General features: G+C 42.8%; 3 protein-coding genes across 3 annotated transcripts; all 3 read right to left on the bottom strand.

Moving 5' to 3' along the window:
- Positions 1-8,123: 8,123 nt before the first annotated feature.
- hoxb5b (homeobox B5b) lies at positions 8,124-9,460 on the bottom strand. Its single transcript, XM_070927018.1, has 2 exons — positions 8,863-9,460; positions 8,124-8,371 (listed from the first exon to the last, which is right to left on the bottom strand). Exons 1-2 carry the CDS (start codon positions 9,458-9,460, stop codon positions 8,124-8,126), a joined length of 846 nt encoding a protein of 281 aa, XP_070783119.1.
- Positions 9,461-10,701: 1,241 nt separating this feature from the next.
- Positions 10,702-12,497, bottom strand: hoxb6b (homeobox B6b). The gene is made up of 2 exons (XM_070926922.1): positions 12,047-12,497; positions 10,702-10,961 (listed from the first exon to the last, which is right to left on the bottom strand). Exons 1-2 carry the CDS (start codon positions 12,495-12,497, stop codon positions 10,702-10,704), a joined length of 711 nt encoding a protein of 236 aa, XP_070783023.1.
- A 4,905-nt stretch (positions 12,498-17,402) lies between these two features.
- On the bottom strand, positions 17,403-25,222 carry ttll6 (tubulin tyrosine ligase-like family, member 6). The gene is given in 15 exon segments (XM_070927586.1): positions 17,403-17,674; positions 18,155-18,311; positions 19,201-19,269; positions 19,373-19,645; positions 20,003-20,165; positions 21,370-21,558; positions 21,672-21,850; positions 22,165-22,390; positions 22,487-22,572; positions 23,044-23,187; positions 23,259-23,415; positions 23,506-23,636; positions 24,032-24,150; positions 24,801-24,841; positions 25,074-25,222. Coding segments are annotated over 15 exon segments (2,355 nt in total).
- Between the last annotated feature and the right edge of the window lie 504 nt (positions 25,223-25,726).

The following is a 25,726-nucleotide window of genomic DNA, read 5'->3' as shown; positions in this document are numbered from 1 at the left end:
ATTTTTAATCATGTGTTTGCTGACATCACATTAGGCCTGTGGCTTAATAAATAACAGCCTTTGTGCGGTTAATGGATGGTCCTGTCTGAGACATTTTCAAGGAGAAAAATTAAATGTTGCATCACAATCTGCTAAAAAAAAAAAAAAGACTCATCCATCAAACACAAAATAACAGAAGTCCATTGTGCGCTGCAGCTGTTTTTAAGCTCTGAACTGAAACAAAACGCCATAAAAAGAAAAGCCTCGTTTCACCTTTTAACATCTTAATGAAACTGGAATTCCTCCGAAACAGAACAGAGTTCTTAAGCAGCAGTTTTAAGGACGAAGAGAGACGCAGTGAGAGCAGAAGTCTGGAGGCATGCAGCTTTCTGAACTCTGGTTGAACCGCGGCTGGAGTCAGGCTCGTAAATCATAAAGACACATAACCCAGTCCGCGGCACAACAGCCCGGCTGCCTTACCTCCACAACCTACATTCATCCCGCACTGAAACAATCCTCCCGGAAAACACACACACGGCTTCCTCTCACCTTTTTCCCCTTTTTTTTTCTTTCTGTAAAACCTCCCAGATTAGAATAATCCCCGCAGAGACGGCGGCTCTCGCGCTAGAAGATGCGGCGGTGACGGTGGCTTTGCGTGCCAGTGGGGTGAAGCAGAGTGGACAGTGTTTCTGCAGCTCAGACCGCCCTGCATAGCATTTCTGCACACAATGTCAGCGTGTGTGTGTGTGTGTGTGTGTGTGTGTTTCTGCTGATCATGCAAGCTCACTTTCATATATGTTAATAGCTCCTGCGATAAAGATAAAACATTGCTTTTCTTTAAGCTTTTCCATTCAGCAGATTGACTACCTCTACGTCTTTATGGCAATTAGAGCAGAATGGGGAAAAAAAAAAAGGTGGCACAAGAGAGGCCAGGGAAAAAACAGCTGAAATATTTTGGCAGTGAACCTCATTTTAAGTGGATTTAGATAAAGAAAATGGTCCGTTAAGAAGACGCCTCCCACCACCAAAAAATGACCCAGAAAGCTTCTCGTTTTTTCATTTTATTCCGACACATTTGGGCTCCATTTTCAGCCCTGAAAGCACAGCTCTGTGGACACACAAGCAGCTACGTCTCTGTTGTGTTTGAACAGTCCTGGGAACGTGTCCAACGCTGTAATAATAAATTCAAACATCCCCTTTAGGACCGATGCCAGAGATGGCATAAATCATCCAGGCAGAGAGAGCTATCGGTGTTTAGCCGGGGCCTTCACACGCTCACACACCGACTGCACCGCGTCTTCTTGATGAAGTCAGATCCTTTTCTAATTTAAATGAGTAAAATGGGAGACAGACAGCGGTCAGCAGCGTCCACTCAAAGGTCTCCGTGCAGGACTTGATGCTGTAATGAGGCCCTGACAGGACCTGGTCTGGTTTACATGGGGACCATCAGACTGCTGCAGGGGATCGATTGGCGGCGCTTTGATCTCTCATCTTCACGTTTTTTGGCTCGATGGCTTTGATTGGCTCTGATAGGTAATATTTAACTAAGTAGCGTTAATTAATGCAAATGGCCCCCTTTGATCTCTGAGCCATGCCGTCTCTGTGGTTTGTCCTCACGTCCCCCCCCCAAAAAAATACAAGTTATATAAGCCTCTTGTTTCATAGCTGCAGGAGAAGATGATTACTGTCTTATTTAATTAAGAGAAAGTTGAGTGAAATGTCTCTAAAGCTTCACATAAAAGATCCAGACGTGTGTATGTGCACATGGCTGAAGCTGATGTGGTCCAGTGCAGCAGTCCTGCAGTTTAGTGCTCGCTTTTTATTGGACTTGTTGTAGATTCTTAGATACTTAAGGAAGTGGCAGCTTACTGGACATATTCAGGAGCTTTCAGCCACATCCTGTGGGTTTCATTAGCAAGTATAGTCCCCACAGGCATCAAGTAAAGTGAGCCAACTCTGGGGATGAAGGCCATGAGATGTGTCTGAAAGCACTGGAAATGTGGAGCAACTGCATGGAGGCTGGTGCTGTTGCATTGTTGGCCTACTGAGAGGTGTTTCTGATATTTTGTCCCCCCTCATTACTGCATATCATTGGAGATACACAGCCGTACCTAATAAACTGGCAACTTAGCGTATGGGTGCCATAAATCTCCCTGATGGCCTATGTGGAGCCATAAAAAGTGCCATATAAATACAAAGAAAATCAGCAATGAGTGCCGCGTCTTCAAAAAGTCTAAGTCGTCCTCTGATATACGAGCAGGGAGGAAGAGGAGGCTTGAGGGGGAAATGCAGATGGACCGACATGATAAGTCAATGTGGTGAATGAAGACATGCAGTATAAATATGAATTCATGTGTGATCCCTGTGGCCTGTAGCGGGTGACACACACTTATATCATTCAGATATGACAACATCCCTGAGCTGCACTTTACATCCCATCTTCATCACCACGGGCGAGCTCCACACTCTTCATGCTGCCTGTCGGATCTGTGATGGACATGTACAAACACCCCCTCTTCCTCACCACCTCCTCCACCTCCACCCCTGCATTCAGTCTGCAGGCCTGCTGACAAATGCAGCTCGCTGCAACCTCTCTTGTCAATTAGCTGCAGGAACCACGTGTCCACAAGGAGGAGATTTATGGCTCTGAATTAATTCAAAGACAGTCGAATCAACAGCAGCAGCAACTTCATCTCCCACAGACAACGTAAGCAAGAAAGGAGATAAACTAACAAATGCATAAATAAACACAATTGAAATACAGTGAAACTGAAAAAAAGCAGCTAAATCAACTGAATCAAGATCAAAACTTAATTTTCCACATAAAAGAAAAGATTTAAACAGGAGTTTGTTTAAATCACCATGACAGGCCTGTAAACACTTTATTTAGCATTTATAAGCAGCATGTCAACAGTTAATAATTGGTTCATAACACACATGACTGTAGTTGTAAGCTGATACAAGTGTTTATTTTATTTATTTATTTATTTATTTATTATTTTATGTCTTTGTAAACAATTAAAACTCCTGTAAGTGGAAGCTGGTGTATAAACAGATAATGAATTATAATAAAACACAGTTGTAATAATATAAAATACGTCTTTATAGGAGAAGTCATAATTGCTGACAATAACAGTAATAGCAGACATTTAAAACCGTCCTTACAGCTGCTTACAACCACATTACACACGTTGTGTTATTAACCATTAATGAACTGTTTGCCTGCTTATAAATGCTAAATTATTCCCTCAAGTCCAATCCAGACTCACACTGCTCTTCTGTTATGAACACAGTAAAAATTCACCTTTGATAAACTTACTTTTTCCTTTTGGGTCTCATCTTGTCCTCGGCACAGATTCTCAGTCCGGTCCGTTCTGTTGGAGTCTGTTTGTTGAGGTCCTCCTCACGTTTCCCTGCAAACTAAAACTCCTCCTCGACTACAGGCAGCGCAGTGAAAAGAAGACAAATGATGTGCCGAACAATGCCCCACATTGAGGGCTCGTCCTGCAACTTTCACAGATGTCATGTTCTCCAACAATGTGCAGCTAAAAGAAGAAAAAGAGAAAAAAACACTCAAAAAGCATATGTAGTCTGGTGAAGGCCTGCAGCTCTGTGCATGGACGTTCCATACAGAACTCCTCTCACAAAAACAACATTTTAATCACATATTACCAGGCAGAGAAAACATCACATATGTAGCAGGGTCCATGTTATTTGCCATAAAATTATATTATGCATTATTGATGAATTATTAAGTCACCAAACGTTTGTTACAGAAAGTCATTAGTATTTTCCCCTCCTAGTTGATGTGTCATCACCTACATACTCCCCAAAATGCGAATTTGTGGCTGCTGCTATATTTACACAAATTCGGATCTACAGGGTATATATAGATGACAGGTCACCTGTGGACAGAAGCTGCAGCCTCCTTAATAATTAATAAAGTCCAAATATTAATAAAGAACACATTCAAATTTATGGATGCAGAGCTTTAACTTTTTAGACATGATTTTGATCTCTACCTGTTCCTAATAAGGCCTCCTTTATAAGGGGTTTATGACTTACTATTAACGGCTTTATTAATGGTTAATAAATCATTTAGGTCCGTTATAAGCACAGATAACTACTAATTCTGGGTTGCCAGGTTGTGAAAAATCAAATTGGCTGCTGTTTGTCCCTTTCTATTTGGTAATAATGCAGTTGTAAATGATGGTAATCAGTTTAAAAATGTTCATGGGTGTCTTCATTTCTAATAAGACATCAAGTCTGCAGCTATAAATGTTAATAAGTTATTAATAAAGGAGTTTAATACATCAAGCCCGCAGTTATAAATGTTAATAAGTCATTAATAAATGGATTTTGGTCCCGATCATCGGGAGTTTTTCTCAGATAGTTTCCATAACCTGCCAACCCAAAAGTTATTATTATTTATGGCTTACAACAGATTTATTAACCATATTAGTTGAGTCATTAGTTGAAAGTGGTACCAAAATATACCAACATAGGTTTGGACAGAAATTATTTATCTGTAATTTTTATCTATTTGTTAGTCATTCAACCCAAGTTTCATCTCCCTTCAGGCTCACAGTGCTGGACGAAGTACTCAGATCCTTTACTTAAGTAAAAGTACTAATACCACAATGTGGAAATATACATCATTACAAGTAAAAGTAAAACAAAATACGTAAAGGGTCAAAAGTAAAAATACCCCAGTGAGTGACTGTTATTATATATTACATATTAGATTGTTAATACTGACGCGTCAATGTTTAGTCCAGTGGTTCTCAACCTAGGGGTCTGGCCCCTCCAGAGGGTCATAAGATGGGCCTCAAACTTTCTTTTGTTTGTTTGAAGGGAAATATTTGTTTGGTGGAGCTGCTGACAACAACTCATAGACTGTTTGTAACACGTCACAAGCCAGAAAGGTGTAGTGTCTGAAAATGTATTAGCTTTATAAACATGTGCTCTTTTTGTGCTAAAATCTAAAGTAACAAGTGATTCTAGCTGTCAGATAAATGTGGTGGAGTATAAAGTAGAAGGGAAATACTCAAGTAAAGTACAAGTCGCTCAAAATCGTGCAGCACTTGATACTCAGCTGCTTCCCAGAATAATAAAGTGAAAAGAAACAGCAGCTCAGTCTCAGTCTGACTGAAAGAATCAAGCCTTTATGTTCTGGAGAGAGTTTCACTCTCAGCTCAGAGTCTCAGGATTAAAGGCTCATTCTCTGCACTCAGTCTGGACAAACCTAAAGAGATAATAACTAATAAACACGCTCGGAGTGACTCTGGTGTTTCTGTGTTTCTGCTCTGTAACCTACATGCCCCCGATGACAAGAGCCCGAGCAGGGGAGAAGAAAAGAGAAACCCATCCATCATCCTCCGGGCCGGTCTGAGGCGCCCTCTGCTGGCGGTGCAGCTGCATTACGTCACCTCACAACACACAAACAGAACCTGCCAGATGTTGAGCCCCCATGACAGCATGAGCCAGCCTCCCAAAAAACCGTCCAAGGTGACTTTTGTTTCGTGTATTCCAACATTAAATGTGAGACGTGGCGGATTTAAAATCACTGACATGAAGTTTGTAAAATAAATACAGTTTTCTCAGTTTGCATTTAATTTAAAACTGATTTATTTATTTATGACCTAATTAACTGCATTGAAACTGGAGCTTCATTAGGAAACAGTGTTTGAATAGATTTTGTTCAAAAAGAATTGAACCCATATTAGTGTTAGGGATGCTCCATGGTGGCTTTTAAACCCCATTATTTACTACATATCTTGCGCCATCTTTTATGCACATTTTTAAACTATCAAACGGATCTTATTGCAAAGCGGAGCAGACAAAAGAGGAACTGAATCCTGTTAAATTTACGCAGCACGTTTGCAGTGATTTTTTTTTTTTTTTTAATCAAAAAACACAGCACTTAGAATATGAAATCTATTAGAAATAAAAACATTTAATTATCTCATGTGCAAAACACAGACAGTTTGTTGTTTTGCGGATCGTGACGGTGCAAAGTCTGGTGGCAGCGCGCTTCCTCCTGACGCATCTGCGGCTGCAGTCTGCACCGTCTACTGACCCAGCGATGATCCCCGCCGCTATGAATTATGCATGAGATCCGGGTACAGATTACCCCTATCAATATGCAATACTCATTACGCTGGTTAAATTGCCACTTAATAGTTATGAATATGTGGAAAATGTCTGGGACCCATATAGCCCACCACTGGTTTTAACTTTCTTTTTTTTAGGCTACCTGAAATGAGTTTGAGAAGAAGTCTCATGCAGCCTTCAGTTTCCTGAACATAATATCATTATGTTTTATTATTAGCCTGCAGACAATGCATGCAGCCCATAGCCTGAGATGTCTTTATGTAAAGTCAGTGAAGCCTGTGTGTCCGGATCAGGCTTGTCCGAGACTTCACCTTTGGCCGCTCGGTGACTTGACAGATCCGGATAAATCACTCCGGGACCCCGCTCAAGTTCGTGTCATGGCAGCTCCCATAAAACCTCGAATTTGTCTTAAAGTCGAATAATAAAGACTTTCTTTTTCCTCCAAAACATTTTGTGTTTGCAAAATAAAGTGTGTATTTTTTTAACACCAGAAAACGTAATGAACATTTGCCTTTGCTGAAGAAATAAAGGTCTTTAAAGACATTTTCATTTTAACAAAACATTAAAAGTGTCAAATAATGAGTGGTGTTCTGCGGGTAGAAATCTGGAAGAAATCTGGCTTTTATCTCAAATTGTAGGTGTGTGAACAGCATTTTTTTTTAAAAACTAAAATGTGCAAGAGTCTCAATAAAAATTCTGACATTTTAAAATAAAATTGTAGGCAGCCACAATATTATTATTCCAGTTTCTTCCAAGTTTTCCTGCAGCTTAAACTAACTGAATATGACTGGACACCACTTCCTTCCCCAGTCCAGCCTTTCCAGTCCCATCCACGCAGTTAAGCCGTCACTTTCATTCAAGGTTGTGAATTATATAGTACATTGTCTACTCCCCAAAACCATAAAACCAACTTTATGGACCTCACGTGACTTTTCACAGTCTGTAAGTAATATAGGCCTATACGATCTTTGGCAAGGGGGGATTTTTACCAACTTCAGCCTTGCCTATATACCTGTAAAGCCAAAGCCACTGTGTGTGTTTTTGGGGGGATTTTATCAACAACATATTTCCCACATGGCAAACACGCATCTCGCTGCAGGGAGGTCAGAGGAGGTAAGTTTAAAAAAAAGAAAAAAAAAAGTTAGATATTTGTGTTTTCTCTGTCAAAATGGAGCCAGGAATCTTGTTGTTCATGTGACACTTTTATAATTCTTACAGGTTAATCATTAGTTGTTCCGCAGCTCCTTCTCGCTCTTATTCATAATACAGTCGAGACACGTTCAAAGCAATTGAGAGAAACTTTATTTCCAAGCGCTATGAGTTCACTTACAAATACAAAAAGCTTATTGGCGAAAAAAGCTCACATCACTGCCTATCCACAGAATAACCCTTTGCACTAAAAATTTATCACATTGACAGGTTGAATACATTTGCATTGCTCATAATTACTTCTAAACAATAATAATAATAATAATAATAAATGCACAAAATATCCTAGAGCTACACATTGGCTTTGTTTATGAAACTTTATGGATGTGGCCACAAGATAACCATCAAAAATAGCAGTAAAACTTACACTAAAGCGCTTTGAATGGCCCCGGAATACATTAGGTTTACATTCAATGAAGAGCAGCATATGGTTTGGAAACTTTTTTTTCTTTTTTCTTCGTGTAACTGTACAATGAGTTTACTCCTGTTAGACCGTCAAGAAGTCACAATAAAGAGCTGAAGTTGAAACACCTTCAAGAGAGAGCAAAAAGCATGGACAATTAATACCCCTCCATAATATTTACATGTTCTTTTTCTTTTTTTCTTCCAAATAGGACATCTAAGCTATCATAGTACAACAACAGTCAACTAAAAAGACCACAGAATACTTCTTTTTCTATCACAATGGCATGCTGGAAGGTGCTGCGCTTTCAATAGCTTTACAGTACTCGTTGATTTCTTTTCTTTCTTTTTTTTTTTTATTTATTTCCTTTTTTCTTTTACTATTATTATTATTATTTTTACTCTCCCCCAAAAGTTATTCAGTTGTGGAAGGCGCTGCCTCCTGTTACAAGACTCATACTCTTCAGTTTATTGTCCTTCTTCCACTTCATCCTGCGGTTCTGAAACCAGATTTTGATCTGTCTTTCGGAAAGACACAGGGCGTGGGCTATCTCTATCCTCCGCCGTCTGGTTAGGTACCTATTGAAGTGAAACTCTTTCTCCAGCTCTAGCGTCTGGTAGCGGGTGTACGCGGTTCGGGCCCTTTTCCCATCAGGTCCAGTCATATCTACAATTTTACAGAAAATCCAGAAAATTAGCAACTGCACTGAACAACAACAAGAAGAAGAAGAGAGAGAGAGAGGGGGGGGGTGCCTGCTAGAGACTTGTTTTGGCTTCACCAGGAGGATGAACAACATGAAATGAGCTGATGCATGGGAAGGGAAGCATGCAACCAACACGACACATAACAACACTCCACGGTTATTATCGCCTTTCTTATCTCAAGCTCTCGCCGGCAGCCAGCCTGCACACACTCAGCCCACATTTAAACGCCCAAATCCACATCTCACAGCCCGTCCTCCTCTCCGGCTCCAGCGGCAGTTAACCTCAACCCCACCGAGAGCAAACAACCCCGTGAAGACTTTACAAATACCGCCCGTTTGGTCTTTTCCCAACATCCACACCAGCCTGCTCACTCATGCAACACTTGACAGATTCATGACACACCGTCAGCGTGACATCCTTCAAAACGGAATATTATGAGATGTGTAAATATACCATGGCTTATGTGCAGTTTCCGCATCCAGGGGAATATTTGTGGCGATTGGCAATCATTTGATGTGGGAGTGGAGGAGGTGGCGTTGGGGTCCTGGTGCTGCTGCTGCTGCGCCCGAGGTGCCGTGCTGGAGCCGCCGCTGCTGTGTGCGCCTTCCTCGGTCTCGGAGGCGGCGGTGTTGTCCTCTATCTCCGTGAAATGAGCGCTGTTGCTTTTGTTGAGATTGTTGCCGCTCGAGGTCGAGCTCCGGTCAGAAGGAGGAGAGGGGCTTTTTAGTTCCAGCTGCTCCCGGCTGGCCGTGGCGCACGACGGCGGCACCGGATCTGGAGACGCGAGCGAGCAGTTGGGTGTCTGTCTGTACCGGGCGTCCGGCGCGAATCCCCGGGCATCCTCTCTCACGGCCCCGAAGTGGCTGCCGGTGTTGGTGCGGTTCACGGTTAGGTCCATGCCATTGTAGTTGTAGCCGAAAGACCCGGAGTGCATGGTGCCAGGGTCTCTGAAGGAACCGTTCACAGCGCCGTTAGTCCCATAATTTAGTAACTGATAGTCGGAGCCATTTGGATAGCGCCCTGAGAACGAGTTTACAAAGTAAGAGCTCATTTGCTTGGATTTTTAAAGCCTCGATTTGTAGATCTTTGTCGCTATAATCCTGTGTGCTTGCACGATTTATGGATGCAATCATGAATTATAAGCAATGAAGCCCTACTGTACTTTGCCAGGTATGCGGCCAAATATGGGAGAGCGTTCGGGAATCACGTGCCTTTGTTGACCAGTCGTAAATCCTCACTGATGACTTCAAGAGGTAATTCATGCTCCATGGTTACAAATGATGACGAAATAATGGTCGTTAGGCTCCAGTCAATGGTGCCTCCCCGCTGCGCCCCGAGAGCCGTGCGGGCAGAGAGCGCCATCTTCCGGACAGAGGCGGTAACGCCCCGCCGGGACGCGCTGTCAGGCCCCGGAGTCATCCATCATTTATGTAACACGCTGATAATATAGGCCACAAAAGGCTCAGGTAACACATAACAGAGACTTATCAGCCAGACTGTCGGCAGTTTAACGCGCAGAGTGTCAAACTGGAATTATTTTAATCTCTACACTGCTTTTAAGGGGATTTATAGGCTCATTGTGACTCCAGAAGCAACCCAATACCCTATAATAATAATAATAATAATAATAATAATAATAGTAATAATAGTTATAATAATAACAATAATAATAATGATGATAAGAATATATCATATATATATATTTTCTTGAGCACGAATGACGCCACAAGATTTTCCAATATACATCAAAAAGCCTTTATTTCTATGTACAATTTCCTAAACAAAATATTGCACACAATATCCAGATGTGCATTGAACACATGGTGAACAGCAATAAATAACATGTAACATTTCTTATCTGTACAAATGGAACCGTTGATGGCACAGCTGTAAACAACAAGCCTATAGACTATTATTACAGAGCAACTACACCACAGGATGTACAGTGAAGGACAAAGCCTCGTTTAATGTCATGAGGAAAGAGAGGAAACAATAAGAAGGAAACTCAGCAGGCCTACGATGATGAGGTAACGACATTGTCAAAAACTAAACACTACAAATTATTTACATTTTGGCGGATTTTGCATAGTCCCCTAAATAAACACACGAGCACAAGGACAAACAGAGGAGGACCTTAGACATTATCACCGTGCAGATACTGAAATAAAGTCTATCACTCTACACGTCTCTAACATGGGATTTGCAGCACTTTTATCTACAAAGAAATAATACATCGGTTTTATTTTAGGAGTGTGCACACAAACACACACACATGCCTTCCTTTCAGTGTCCTTAGCTCTTCTTCTCCGCCTGTTCCTCCTCTTCCTCGGGTGTCTTTGAGGGATTGAGGAGTTTGTTCTCCTTTTTCCACTTCATCCTGCGGTTCTGAAACCAGATTTTGATCTGTCTCTCCGTCAGACACAGAGCGTGGGAGATCTCTATCCGGCGCCTCCTGGTCAGGTAGCGGTTAAAGTGGAACTCCTTCTCCAGCTCCAGAGTCTGGTAGCGGGTGTAGGTCTGTCGGCCCCTGCGGCCACTGTTGCCAAATGGACCTGCAACAAAACAAAAAAACAAAAAAAGGGGGGGAATTCATCAATTAGTAATTAAATGTTGGTCCAAAGTGAATTTCGAAAGTGTAGGAGAAGAATCTACCTGAAAGTGCGCTCGATATCTGTAGACGTGTGTCTGAAAGAATACAATAAAGTGGAATTTCAGATCCTTGAAAAATGTTTCAGAACATGCAAATATAATATTTTGTTGTGTATAAAGTAGTAGATTATGATACAGCCGCTAACTGTACTTTATTTATTCATGAAGCAGCCTCTTCCTATTGACACGCAAACGTCACTCAACAGCTTATATTCATTTTTTTTAAAAACATATTCTATAAAATCTCTTTATCTTCTAATATATTTCTTTATCATGTCCATGTAACACCTTATAGTGAGTTTATAATGACCTTTACATGTGTTTTATTTAAAGAAATCTCCTAAATGATGTCATTAAAGGAGGCTACAATAGGATGGAGCCTCCACTGTGTCCAATGCGTGGTGCGTAAAAGTGGCCTCATGGTGTATTTTCCCTCTGATGGCATCAGTAGATTGTTCTGTAACGTTACAGTTGGGATGTACAGTGAGAGACAGACTGCGCAGTAATGAACAAAGCTTGTTTTACGTCTTTTTGTGTTTATATTTTGGACATTTAATCGCAGCTGAAAGTGTTTCTGAGATATTTAGTGTCGCTCTAAAACGGAAAAAAGGCCCATTCTGAAGATGCCATGTGACACTAAGAGCTTTAAGTTGGAGCTCGGGTGGTGTAGGCCAAGTCTGTATGTGCGCGCGTGTGTGCGCGTGCGATCGTGTATGTATGTGATGATGTTGTGGCAGCCGAAGCCCTGAAGGCGCATGAAGATCCGTGCGCAATCACGATAATCTCAAACTCTACTTTCGGCTCCGTAACGATCTGATAATTTGATGTTTCTGTTTCTAAACATTAAGTTGATTCAATATTAGCGCGAGTGTGGAGCTCTCCACAGCTGGCAGGTAACTCTGCGCGGCTCAGGATGCTCACTTCATCACGCAGAGACTCTTTTACCTCCAGGCAGCGTGACAACAACAGAGTTAAACGTGGTACTCACCGGCGGAGCAGGCGTTCATCCTCTGCATCCACGGGTAGATCAGAGTGGAGGACTTGTCGTCAATGCTGCTGCTCATACTGACGGTCTGCTCCGGGCACTCCGCTTTGCGCTGCTGATGCTCCTGAGTGACGAACAGCGGCTGGTCCTCGCGGCTCGAGAAAGCGCACGAGCCCTCCGCGTCCTTGTAGAAAGTCCCGACCGGGTTGTAGTCGCAGGGCGCTCCGCCGCCGGCCCGGCCGTAGATGGCCGCGGCCGCTGCGCCCGTCTGCTGGTAGTAGGACGCCGGGTAAACCTTGTCCTGCATGTTGGCCGCTCCATATGTGGCCGCGTTGGAGTAGTGTCTTAACGGATCGGTGTATCCCGAGGAATATAACGGTATCTGACCCAGGAGAGAGTCCTGTCCTCCCGGTAGAGACACGGGAAAAGTTGAGTTAACAAAATAGGAACTCATTGGGTGGACAACGGGGTGTATATACTCCGGAGGAATATGATTTGTTGTCTTTTATAGTCCAAGTGGTTTTGCCATTACTTTATCCGAGATTTGGTTTTTGCTGAAAGGGGGGGTTGTGAGGTGCCACTGAGTACAGAGGGGAAGTGTACCATCTGATCAACCTCTGGCCAATCACCGCCGTCTGTGCTTGCACTATTGCACCCATGGGGGGCTCTTGTTGCGCGCAGGGGTCCCCGGTGAATCGAAACGAAGCGCTCGAGCCTGTCGGTCTTTACGCACGCTCACGCACACACTCACAGAGATGCTGCGACTCGTAGAAACACACACACACACACACACACACACACACACACACACACCAGAAAACAACAACATGCGACATATAAGAGAACTGTTTGTGTAATAACATTTCGCTTCATGCAAATATAGTTTAAATATAGTCCAGAAACAGGCGGACTGCTCCCCCTCCGTCATAACCAGGCACGCGCAAACTCTCTCTCTCTCTCTCTCTCTCTCGTGCACACACACACGCACACACACGCACACACACACACACACACACACACAGAATACAAAAAGAAAAAAACAACATCGCAATGAAAACACTGCGCATTATTTCCATTTATGCACAAATTACTTGCGCACGTCTCTCTCCTCCTCCTCCTCCTCCTCCTCCTCCTCCTCCTCTTCCTCTAACCTTCACCTCCATCTTGTTAAATAATCTACTGTAACTAATAAACACACTGATAAGATACTGTATGCTCAACGCAGCTGCCAGAAATCCTAATAATCAACATCAGTTAATGCAGATCGATGCAGACAGAAAGGCCTCATTAATGCTGATACTTCACTCTTTAGGTTCGAGCTCGCGCTGATTTCTGACTCAACACCAACTGTGACTGAAGTCCACGAGGACGTGCAGAGAGGAGGACACGCGCTCCACACAGATCATCATCATCATCACCATCATCATCTTCACACACCGTGATCAAGTGGAAAGTGATTCTTATAAAACTGTGAGTATAAATGTCTGAAATGAGTCAATAACTGTATTCAGAAATAATCAATTAACGTTACTATTAGTAGCCTCATTATATCAATTAAGTAGTAGTTGACTCGTATTATTAATAACCGCCACATTTAGTGTTAAAGCCATTTATTTATAGTTAATAAAACGATGTTACAGGATCTTCGTGCAAAAACAACGTGAATTTGTTAAATGAAGTATCATCGTTTATATTTATGATGTTTATTATTCCACACAGACAATTTCTACCTTTTTAAATGAGCTTTTTCCTTCAGAAAAGTTACCTTTTATTTACAACAAATAAATGAAAACAACGAAATAAGGAAATGTATTGTTCAAAAATGAAGTCTTGAATCTTAAATTTATTACAGTGTTATTAAATAAACTGAAAATATCTTACAAAAATGAATAATCCTGTTTTTTCGTCTTCGCTTTTGCTTTAGATGCGGATGTAAATCTCTTTTAATTATGGAAAATATTTTGATTTAAAAGTTTGAATAACAGAATCTTCAGGAAGTAAACGGAGGCCGCAGCCCTGCAGCCCGCCAGCTGCTGAACATCTGGAAAGTGCAAACAAACAGAGCCACCGATGATACGAGATTCCTGCCTGAGAGACGACGACGATCACATGACGGTCTCAGAAACCTGCAGCAGGACTCCAGCAGGACTCTGCAGAGGCGCCGGAAACACAAAGGAATCTTCAACGCGGTCATTTTGGATTCTGTAGATTTTATAAAATCAATATTTGGCAACAAACACGGCAAATATTTGTCCAAATCTGTAAAATATTTGGGAAAAGAAAGCAGGCGGAACAGCAGCGCCGCGCAGCATCCAGCTGAAAGACTTCTCACACGTTTTTCAGAATAAAACGACACAAATTAAATGATTATAAAATAAGAAGAAATAGAATTAAATCCGCCAGCAGAGTAAAAGGTGGATAGATTTATCAGATTTTTAAGAAAACGCGTCTCAGCGGCGGCACAGGCCTGTCTGACCATCATCATTATCATCATCATCACCATCAAAGTCAAGCCTGTCCGGCCTGCAGCAGAAAGCACCTCTGATTACACAACATCGTTAGTCTCCTCAGGGCCTCACACCTGGAACATGGAGGACTATTCAGCCCTAAATGTTGCGGTCTGTCTGCGCGTCTGAAGGCGCTGCAGCATCTCACGGGTTAAACACAACGACCAGCAACTGGTTGTGAATCTCTCACCCGGCGCAAGAAAAGAAGAGGACGCTTTGGACGGGATCGTTGCCATTTCTTAAAGACTGATCTCCTCGTTTCCTCTGTAATGTAAACATCAGGCCTACAGTGACAGTTCAGCCACAACAGCGCAGCGGCGGCGCACTTGTGCGGAGTTAATCGGCGGCATATCCGAAACACGGTGCCCTTACCTTTGTTGATCATCCATCATGTCCCGTGCGGGCGCCACAGCTCCGCTCGCCTCCTCTCCCCAAATTTCCCACTTTGTTCAAGTGATTTCACGAAAGTAATCCCTCCATCCAGGAGTGTGATGATCCCTCATTTTCACGAACACGTAGCCACAACACATTAACATGGCGCACTCACACAGGCGTCGCGCGGAGGCTCCATCGCCCACTTTTGGAAAAATTACGCACGTAGAGCGGCCGGTGTCTCACAACAACACCGCGGACGCGTATTGCATAAACAAAGAGGCAAGAAAAGGTTGTGTTAGCAGTGTTAAGTGAATGAGCGGTGGAAAACAGCAGCTGCAATATAACCTCATGGGAAATAAGTTCCCATTCCTGCTGTCCACATGACCGCCAGCAACCAATCCCGGAGCCGGGCGAGTCGTAAACTTCCACGGCAAAGTTGTAAATTTTCATAAACAGCAGCCGTTTTTGTGCTTTAGACGTGCTTTCTCATCGCCATCTTTATTTTCTGCGAGGCCCGAGATGTTTAAATGTGACGCTGCATAAAAAGAGGGAAGTGTAAAGATGCGTTTTGTGACATTGTGCTGGATGTGCACTTGGTTTCTGATCCAGCTTCTGGTTTCTGACTGAAGAGGTCCGTACAGCTTCTTATTGTTCCCTAATCCCAGCTGTAGTGGTCTCCACTTGTTCCAGAACTTTAATCATTTAATATTAAGATTATTTTGGCTTCAGTCCTCCTAAATCCTTCCCCTTGATCTCTTTCAATACGCGCCTAAATAATCGTGTAATCTTTAAACGCGGATGAATCATCTTATTTTATTTTGCTTAAATAAAATGGTTTCAGGCTAAAAAAAAAAAAAAAAGACTATTACGATCTCTCAAAATGGAGGATTTCCACATCAATTTGGGCCATACCTACACAGGCCGGAGATGGAAATGGAGTTCGGCTGATTGGAGTCCTGGGGGGGATTTTAAGGTCACAAAAACTTTAAACGGCACATTCTTCGCCAACTTTTCTATTAAAATCATCAGAACGAAATTAAAGTTAAAGTCACGCTCAGCCCTCAGTGGCCCAGGCTCTAATTAATCCTTGAGAAACTTATTTCCGTTTTTGGTTTGTGTGAAGCGGTCTTCTCTTTTCAGCTGGCATGTTGGTGATTTCCACCACAAACGAGGATTTCCGACATTTACAGACGCAATAAAACCATAAATTCCTGGAGCGCAGGACATTCTTCCTCCTCCTCCTCCTCCTCCGCTCTGATTTGTTGTTTTGGCCTCAAAGAGACACAAACTCCAACAAAGTGACTTTAAAATGTGTATTTTTGGATTAAAAATACTTTAAATGAGGAATAAAAGTTTTGACTGCATTTCCAAAATAAAAGCTCTTTTATCTTTTAATCTACATGTTCGGTAACGATCATCCTAAATGTCGCGTAGCAGTGACGCTGACATCTAATTAGGCCTCTTATTGAGCGCTTTGCAGGCCTGTGAGTCTCCGTCTCTCATCTGTCGTCTTTATGTAATATTTCAGTCTTCGGCCTAAAAATATTTTTAATAAAATCTCTTTCGATTCCAATCAGTCGATCAGTTTTGGTTTTATAGGTTTTAGACGTTTGATGAGACGTTTAAAGCTTTCTCTTTCCTTTGCTCGATACCAATTTCACATATAACAGTAATAATAATAATAATAATAATAATATATTTCACACTTTGTTATTAACAGCTTGTCCAGCTACTTTCTGAGCTGTTTGAGTATTTCGTCTCAGATGGTTGAAAGTTTGAAAGTTTCTGTTTTCAGTCCAAAACTAAAGGAAGCGGATGCAGAGAAGCTGTAAACTTTATGGCCTCTTTAAGTGGCTGAAAAGCTTCGAGATGAAACCACACAGACAGCAGCGAACTCACTTTCCAACATTCATGAATAACTGCAGCAAATATTATTTCAAAAAGATGTAGCCATAAAAAAAAGAATAATTTTTAATCATGTTTTTTCTTGCAGCAGCATCAGACAATTAAATGAAAAATATCTAATAAAGATTATGAAACTAAATCACATTTAAAAAAAAATATATTTTATTGACCATCAGTGCAAAAAAATGTATTTTCAATATCTGACTGAACAAACAAATGAGAAGCAGGCCTTTACTTTTAATATCCCACGTTTATCTTCAAACAGGGTTTTAATCTGAATTAATTAATACATTTACATTTGGTTTCATGGAGCCCGTTTAAGATCCTATAAACAGCCGATAATCTGTGAGTTTATTAGATTCTGATCTGAGGACGTTCTGCTGTTGGATGTTAAATCGGGCTTCTGCTTTTATTTTGGCACTCCAGGAGTCCAGATATAAAATCTATCTACAAACACCAGATATTCTTCACAGGCACAGTGTGTTTCTGAAGCCTCTCTACCTCCAGTTCTCCTCAGGTCCCGTTTGTCTACAGGACTCCCGAGCTCCTGGTCTGGAGGCTTTCAGGAGTCCTCATTGTCCTTTACCGTGCTGGGGGGCTCTGCGGGAGGAGTTGCGGACCCTGTGAGAGAAGCCAGGCCTCCTGACCAGGGGGGCGCGAGCGGAGATGACGAGCAGGCTCTGCAGGACCGCGGGGTCGCGGGACATGTAGGCGCAGCGCAGGCCCCCTGTAGGGACGTGGTTTATGATGGGGATGCTGGGACGGGACCGGGTTTCGGTGTAGGAGCTGCCCCTGCCGTCCTGCCTGACGACTGATGAGGAAGCAGAGGGAGAGAATCTGACATCTGGGGAAAATATAACTGGAGACAAAGAGACAACGATCAGGCTGCCAGCTTTAACTGCGTGTCCTGTTGTTTTTAATCATGTGGCTCTCTGGAAACTTGCTGTGGGATTTTAAACAACAGTCACTTCAAAACAGAACAATAACAATAAACGTTTTATGTCTAAATTTAGAGCTCAAACTAATTACTGAAGTGGAATTATGTTATTCTTTGTGCTGTGGACACAGTTGGGAAATATTTTAATATTGAGAAGAATATTAAGAATTAACTTTAACTTTAAGAGGCAATTTTTGTTTTTCATCACAAGACAGTTGTGTTTTCTTACAGCTACATTTATTTTTGAAATAAAGCAGAACACAAGTTTTGTAAATAAATAAATAAAAACAGCACGTAAATACTGATCTGCAGTAGAGAAAAATAATAATCTTTGTCGAAGCTTCAAGAACGAACCAAAGAAGAAAAAGGCATAAAGACGTAGTTTACCAGGCCAGTATATCCGCTGGGCGCTGGAGGTCCGTCCTGCTTGTGCCGCCCTGTTGTGGCTCTCGGGTTCAGACTGCAGGCAGGCGGACTCGTTCAGGCTCCTCTGGTCCATCGAGGGCCTGAGCAGGCGCTGCTGAGTCATGTGGGAGTGGATGTGCTGCGATACAGCAGCGATGTTATGTCATTTTAATTCTTCTTCATGATGATTTCATTAGCACTGCAAATTCTCAGTGATATTCACCACCGCGCCCTTCATTTAACTGTCGACTGTTCGTACGTTTTCATTCTTCACTGACAATTATTTGCAAATATTATGATTTGACTGCTGTTTATGTGTTCATAGAGGATTAATCATGCATCTTAAATTTCAAAATAACGTTTAAAATAACTGATGGATGTGGATTTACAGAGGAATACTTTTGATTTCAGAGTTAAAACTGATCATTTACAAATAGTACAAATAATTGAACTACTGCTTGGCCTCTGGGAGTTCCTACAGTTTTATTTTAAAACATTTCTCTTACACACAATCCTTGACACATTAATAACTTGAATAATATTAGGTGTTACTTGTAGAGCTGCATCGATAAGTCGATCAAAAGACAATTAATCTGCAACTGCAGTATTTTGATATTCAATTAATCGTTTCATATATTTGTCAAGCAAATATTCTCTGAATTTGCTGGTTTTCTTTGTCATATATGATCGTAAATCGAATTTCTTTAGGTTTGGGGCAAAACAAGCAAACTGTGAATTTTTTTCACTATCTTTTAATATTTTATTGATAAAACGAGTAATCAAGAAAATAATTGTTAGTCGCAGCCGCTGTTAAAAGTGTGAAACTGCAAAACAATTAGAGAAAATGTTCTTTTTTTTGTAAAATTGTTAGGATAAAAAGAAGTACAGACAATTACCACAACAGGACTTTTTTGAAGAAACTAAATCTTATTACATGTGTATTATTTCTTTAAATAAACCAGATTTGGCAACAACATACTGGTTTATTTTGACTGGTTTGGTGTCGCCCTGTGTCTGCGGTGAGGTACCTGCCGTGACATCTGAGCGCAGGGCTGCTGCTGCTTCGTCCTCTGGGAAAACTGAGTCAAAGAGTCCAACTGCAATAAAAGAGAAAGAGCACACTGACTGGAGGCGTTTAACAAACAACAAACAGTGTCTGTTTCATTTAAGGGGAACACGCCACCTGCAGTCAGGTCGTACCTTCATCTGCTGTCTCTGATGAGCCTGTTTACTCTGCTGGTGGGTGTAGGCGTCCTTGGCGTCCTGCAGGACCCCCCCTCCTTCTGTCTGGCCCTGCAGCAGCTGGTGGATCTGGTCCACCACCCCCAGGTCCTGCAGCAGTTTCTTCCTCTGGAGCAGCGCGTCGACCCGCTCCCGCTCCTCCACGTCTTCCTCCTTCTCTTCCTCCTCCTCCTCCTTCTCCTCTTGGACTTCTGCAGCTTCAGGATCCCCCGACACTCTGGACAGAGGCGGCTGTAGAGGAACAGAGAGACATTTGATTCAATTTGTTTTTATTGCCTTACTGTATATGTAGCCACCAGTGTGCGTTTACAATATATTACCAATTACTGTCACTGAATAACCTCGATAACACTGTTTGTTTTTCCCGTCTTGACAATAAAAGATATTTGAATTTGAAATGAGGGACATCCAATGAAAATTATCTGCTGGAATATTATTCTAGCTAATTTAAACCGGGTAAGAGTACATTTACATTCAGAGGGGTCAGCCAGAATATGACCCATTCATCACAGGACAGAAGCTGTTTGACGCCCTCTTGTGGTTTCATGTGGTCGCTGCATCTCTAATGACTCGATAAGGCAGCCTCACCGGCGGAGGGTCCCAGTCACAGTTTGAGTCGGGGGGTTGTGTTTGTGCTCGTCGGGGTTTGACTCTCTCCCCCGCCGTCTCCCCCTGCAAGTCTCTCCTCCGGCCTCCCTTCTGGTCTCTCTCCTTCTGCTCCTGCTTCAGACGCAGCTCCTGCAGCTGTTGCCTAAACACATAAATACACACAGAAACTTCAGCATGTCTCTCTCATATGAAGTCAAAGGGTTTCTTATGATAATAACAATAATTTACTACTAATTAAAATAGTAAATAGTGAAGCTAAACCTAAAAATTAAAGTAACTAAAATGTAATGCTTAAATAATAATGATGAAAAGAAGAGCAAGCTCCCACCAAATTACATTCAATTATGTCCATTTTTTTTAAGATGAGTCCATCAGTTTAGTTTTTCCCATCCAGCTGCACACGTCTTGTCATTAACATTTCTACTGTGAAATTATGTTTTAAGGAAGTTTATATTGCTGAATTTGTTCGTGTTGAAAATAAATATTCTGATCATGCTCTCCATCATTGAGTTTACACACTTTAAATCACTCATAGGATCCGTCTGCCTTTAAATCACAGTCTTTCAGCCGTGTTGGGGTTCTGGTCCAGGACGGAGCCCAGATTTCGTCATCTTAATAATGATGCTTCTGCTGCACTCCAGAGATATTTTAAGACAAATACTTTGCTTGGAATAATAAGTAAATCTATGAATATGCAAATGCAGTATGTTTCATTTGAAAGTGTTGGACACAAGATGTCTCCTCCTTCCCTGTAAAGTAAATTCTCCGTGTTGGTGACGTGGAGGCTTCAAGTTTCCACATCACGCGTGTTTAAGCTGCATTACTGGACCAGGATTTGATCATAAGTCCTGCTCGCACCTTCACGTGTTAAATTCAGACTTAAGTTGAGCTCAGACAAACTTCAGATGAAAACAAACTCTGCACGTCACAGTGAAGCTCAAACATCCAGGTGAAGGTTCTGAGTGGAGGGGAATCAATTCTATTTAACTACCTATTTTTCTACAGTGCTTCTTACGGTGAATGCAGAGACGCTGCAGACACAGTGTATCATCAACAACCAACAGTTATGGGTGGTGATAGTACTTTAAATTTAAAATGCAGCATGGCTGTTAGTAAAATCACTGTGTTCCCTATTTTGTTATTGATTAATTGAGTCATAATTTAGTCTGAAGAGTGCCGTCACTTGTGTCATGATGCACAACCTCATATAGCTTCAAATGGCTCAGACAGCCTTTTACCTCTCCTCTGTTTGTATGTTGGACAACCTGACGTAGTCCACCCTGAAGAAGCTCCACGTGCATCTCTAACAGCTCGTACTGAGTATGTCGAAAGCGTGCTGCAGGTACCTGGCACACTCCTCCCTGGCCTTGGACGCCGCGGTCTCCTGGAAGAGCGAGCTGCTGTGTTTAAAGTACTTGTCGTATTTCTCTCCTCCCTCTCTGGGATAGATCCTCTTGAAGCCTCCCAGGTGTTTGGCCTCGTACCTCTCCATCTGCTCCACCGTGGCTGCCTGGCACTGCCGCAGCTCCTCCGACCTGGTGGTAAAACACACAGTAACAGTCACCTGCATATCTACAGGAGGCCCACAGGAAAGAGTCAGTGACCTTGGAAAACAATTCATACCCCATTTGCATCTGACAGACTCTACCTGGCCTCCCTGGAGCTGTTCTGCTGCAGCCTGTCCTTCACCCGCCGCCTCTCCTCTTTGGTGATCTTGCGGCGGTCGCAGGCGCCCAAGTTGATGAGAACCAGGGTGTCGTAGAGTAGCGCGTCCTTCACCTCGCGGTCCAGCTGCGAGTCGGTGGTGAAGCTTGGGGAGTGATTCACCTGAAACATGCTGATTGATTTAGACATCTAAGAAGATCATTGAAACATTTTAACCCCTTTAAGCTTATTACAAATGTGATAATGTTCAAAACCACAGGCATGTATTTTATACATCCTTAACATTTAGCTAGAACAAGCTGATACAGAACATACATGACACTGTCAGACAGTGTGGAATGAGATCTCTTCTTCTTTAAAGCTACTTAAAGGAAAAATGTGTAAATATGAAGCAAACACACACACAAGCCTGCAAAGAACTTGAAGTTACAACAATAAATCTGCGTATTTATGGTTGATATAAGGTTTATTTTCACCTCCAGGACCCAGGGTCTGAGCCGGTGATCCAGGAGCACGTCGAAGCCCAGGATCTCGAAGCAGGCGCTGCCGGTGGTGTGGTTGGGGAAGCACGTGTGGTAATTATGCTTGAGGATGGGGTGAGCAGAGATCAGAGTCTTTATGATCACGTCCTCGATGTCGCTCCACATCTTGTCTGTGTTGCAGCTGACGGACTCCAGGAGCTTGTTCAGGGTGGACAGCTTTCTGGAGGACGCAAAAAGAAACAACAACAAAGAATGAATATGCAGTGTTTTAAGAGCATTAGTGACACGACACAACGATCCTTCTCTGTGTATTTACCGCTTGCTGCCCGTGTCCTCATCACGGACAAAGTTCTCGCTGTTCTTGTTGATGGAGTAGTTGGTGAGATGCATGCACACATCATCCTGACATGACGAGGGAAGAGAGAGATCACGTGCAGGAGGGAAATATACACTCATTTATATACAAAAACTGACTGTTATTAGAGCTGCAATTATTAGTAAATGAACTGATGAATCTGCCTCAATTTTAATAATTGAACAAGCAAACTTTTCAGCAAATGTTTAAGCAAATATTCCAAAATGGCTTCTCTAATGTGAGTATTTTCTGTTGTAAGATATTCAGACGGAAGATGATGATTGCAATGACTCATTCTTGACCTTTAAAGGATCGGACTGATGACTTGCTGTGTTTTTGTTGTTGTCGACTTTTAATGGACAACAATGGAGCTCTATGGCACAGAGGAATAAGACGCTTCAAGCTCTGGATACAGTCTCTGTTAGTGGATCGCTTCATTGTTGGTTTTGGTCTTTTCATGGGACAGAAAGACAGAAATACATAGAATATCACCAGACTTGAGCTTCCACACTTCTTACCACGTTGGTGTGCGTTGGCTCGGTGTACTTCGTGGTGCAGAAGCGAGCCAGCCCCTCCCTGAACATGAATATGCTGAACGGGTCACATGACGTCACCAGCACGTAGATACGCAAGTCAAACTTGTATCCGTCCATGATGAAAGGCTGCGGGGGGAATAAAGACATGTAACTTCACGCCGTGTCGCTGCTGTGCGTGCTGCTGGACAGGAACTCACCCTGGAGATGTACACCTGGCAGATCATGTGTTCTCCAGGCTGGATGTCTTTGCTCGATCTGGTGATGAAGATGCCTTTGCCTTGGCAACCGGTGTCTGGCTTACAGATGTACGTCTTGCTTTTTTTGGCCCTGGTGAAAGCTTGGAAGTCACTGTAACTGCAGTCAGAAGAAGAGTTGACACATTAAGACGCGCTGAAACACGAAATAAACGAGCAAAACTCACAGCGAGGAGGAAAACAAACGGACTCTGCAGGAAGGCACCACGTTCTGGGGAAGATGTTGTAGTCTTTGGGGAAGAGCTTGAGCATGCGGTTCATGTTTCTTGCCAGTAAATCTTTGCGGCAGATCTCACTCATCCCGGGGAAATGGTTTATTTTCTGCAAAGACACGAGAGACACGTGTACGGTGTTTTCATGTGTAAGAGAGACGAGACTAAATGAACCGATCCACCTTGTTCATTCAGAGAAGACTCGCTGCTGCTGCATCAGCTGCTGATGAATCAGACACTTCGATCACTAATCGATTGCTCGAGCTGAACAAGCCACGAGCCGTGAACCATCTCAGTGGAGATCTACGTGTTTTTATTATTATTTCATGGGTAGACATGTTGAGCAGAAAAAATTAAATTACATGTAAAGACATTAAAAGTGAATAGCCCCCCCACCCCCTGATTCATTATCAGCTTAATGTCTATAAGTGAATTCAGTTGATTTAGTCTTTCAGGATGAGGGCAGTAATGCGGGTGTTGGTGTGAGCAGGTTCAGTCCAGTACCTGGTAACGCTTCATGTCCTTAACGCGGTCTAGAGACACGGAGCAGTCGGTCCAGAAAAGCGTCCAGTCTTCGGCCTCCGCCGCCTCCCTGAGGCCGTACCTCCGAGCAGCGCGCCGCACTGACACAAACAGCGAGGAGTGTGTGTGTGTTTGTTATTGAAGTGCATGTTTGTAAAATGTCTCTGCTACGAGGACTAATTAACCACAAATCTTTATGAATACAGTACATTTAAAAAAACATTACATGGCCAAAAGTATGTGGACACCCGGACATCACCCCCACATGTGATTTCTCACTCCACCACCATGAGCTTTCACCTGCTGCTCCAACAGCCTCCACTCTTCTTGTTTGGCTGTTCCAGTTCACCCCAAAGGTGCTGAGTGGGGTTGAGGTCAGGGCTCTGTGCAGACCAGTCCACTTCTTCCACACCACATTGGGAAAACCAGATTGGAAAACTACTGCTTTGTGAAGGGGAGGGTTGTCATGTTGGAACAGGGAAGAGACAAACACTGTATGCTGTAGCATTAAAATGGGGCCAAGCCCAAAGCATGAAATACAGTATTGTGTCCACATACTTTTGGCCGTGTAGTGTATCTAGTGCTCCCCATGCTGCCACGCAGTCTCTGTTTTACTCCAAGACTTCATTCTACGTGACTGAAGTGTCTGTACAACATAAGCAGCCGGAATGGTGCTGAGTAATAAAGATGTCTGCACTAAATAACAGAATAACAGACGCTCGTCAGTCAGTCATCTTTGGCCCAAACGTACCGCTCTCATATTTGCAGTTGGCGAGGTTGATCCACAGTCATCTGGAAGAGAAGAGAGACAGAAAGAGGGACAGACATCTGCTTTGCTGCGAGATCCTACAAATGCCTCATTACGGCTCATCCTCCTTTTCCCGAATGATGAGGACAAGTGAGGAAACAAAAACTTAAGAGCCTCCAGGACAAGTTATAAAATCATAACTGTCTCAGAGGTAATATACCTGCGGGGGGAAATAACTGTAGAGGTGCAAATGGAGGAGATCCAGCAGTAAAGTACCTCTTCTTGCTCTTCTTCCTCCTCTTGTTGATGGGCGGCGGGGTGCGGGTGCAGGCTTCGGTTTGGCTTTCGGCCCCCTCTCCCTCCCCCTGCTGCTCACATTTATGTGCATCATCATTTCTGTCTGGGCTGTCCACAGGTAGACCCATCCTGCATGAGCACAAACGAAAACAAAAAGCCCTCATTTAACGCTTGCGATAGGGCGATGCCGCTCCATTTCTGACACTCCTTTCCTCATTGAAATGGTGTGTTTTTAATTGGATGTGCTGCGCAGCCTCACAATGAAATTCAATCAAACAGGACAAAGTACATGCTGTAAGTGCGCGAGCGGAGTCATGTTTCCGTTTCCATTTCTCTCATCAGGTGAGTGCTCTGGCTGTCAGCACACTGTCACACACTGGCATTCAAGAGTTATTGTGGCAGGACGGATACAAATAGCTGGTAATAGTGCAACAATAGTGAAGAGGAATCAACTCTTACATTTGCTCTTCACAATAACCTACTATGACTTTTAACACTGCCCGTCTACCCACACTACACATTCATTCTAAGAAGGCTTTTAGTATATAGTGCCAACATAGAGTATACTCAAACCAGACAGCATGCATACTAAACACAGCTGATATCTGAGTGTGCTGTTGAAGGATACTATT

Source organism: Enoplosus armatus, chromosome 20, assembly GCF_043641665.1.
Source record: "Enoplosus armatus isolate fEnoArm2 chromosome 20, fEnoArm2.hap1, whole genome shotgun sequence".
In the NCBI taxonomy this organism is placed as follows: Eukaryota; Metazoa; Chordata; class Actinopteri; order Centrarchiformes; family Enoplosidae; genus Enoplosus; species Enoplosus armatus.
This window is presented reverse-complemented; position numbering and strand designations above follow the sequence as displayed.

Bases quoted from the DNA above. Each gene is read 5' to 3' on its own strand.
- hoxb5b (XM_070927018.1), bottom strand. From the start codon at position 9,460: ATGAGCTCTTACTTTGTAAACTCGTTCTCAGGGCGCTATCCAAATGGC. The intron at 8,372-8,862 runs GTATATTTACAC...GTAAAATTGTAG, and splicing joins GAAACTGCACATAAGCCATG to ATATGACTGGACCTGATGGG.
- hoxb6b (XM_070926922.1), bottom strand. From the start codon at position 12,497: ATGAGTTCCTATTTTGTTAACTCAACTTTTCCCGTGTCTCTACCGGGA. The intron at 10,962-12,046 runs GTGAGTACCACG...GTTTTGTTGCAG, and splicing joins GATGAACGCCTGCTCCGCCG to GTCCATTTGGCAACAGTGGC.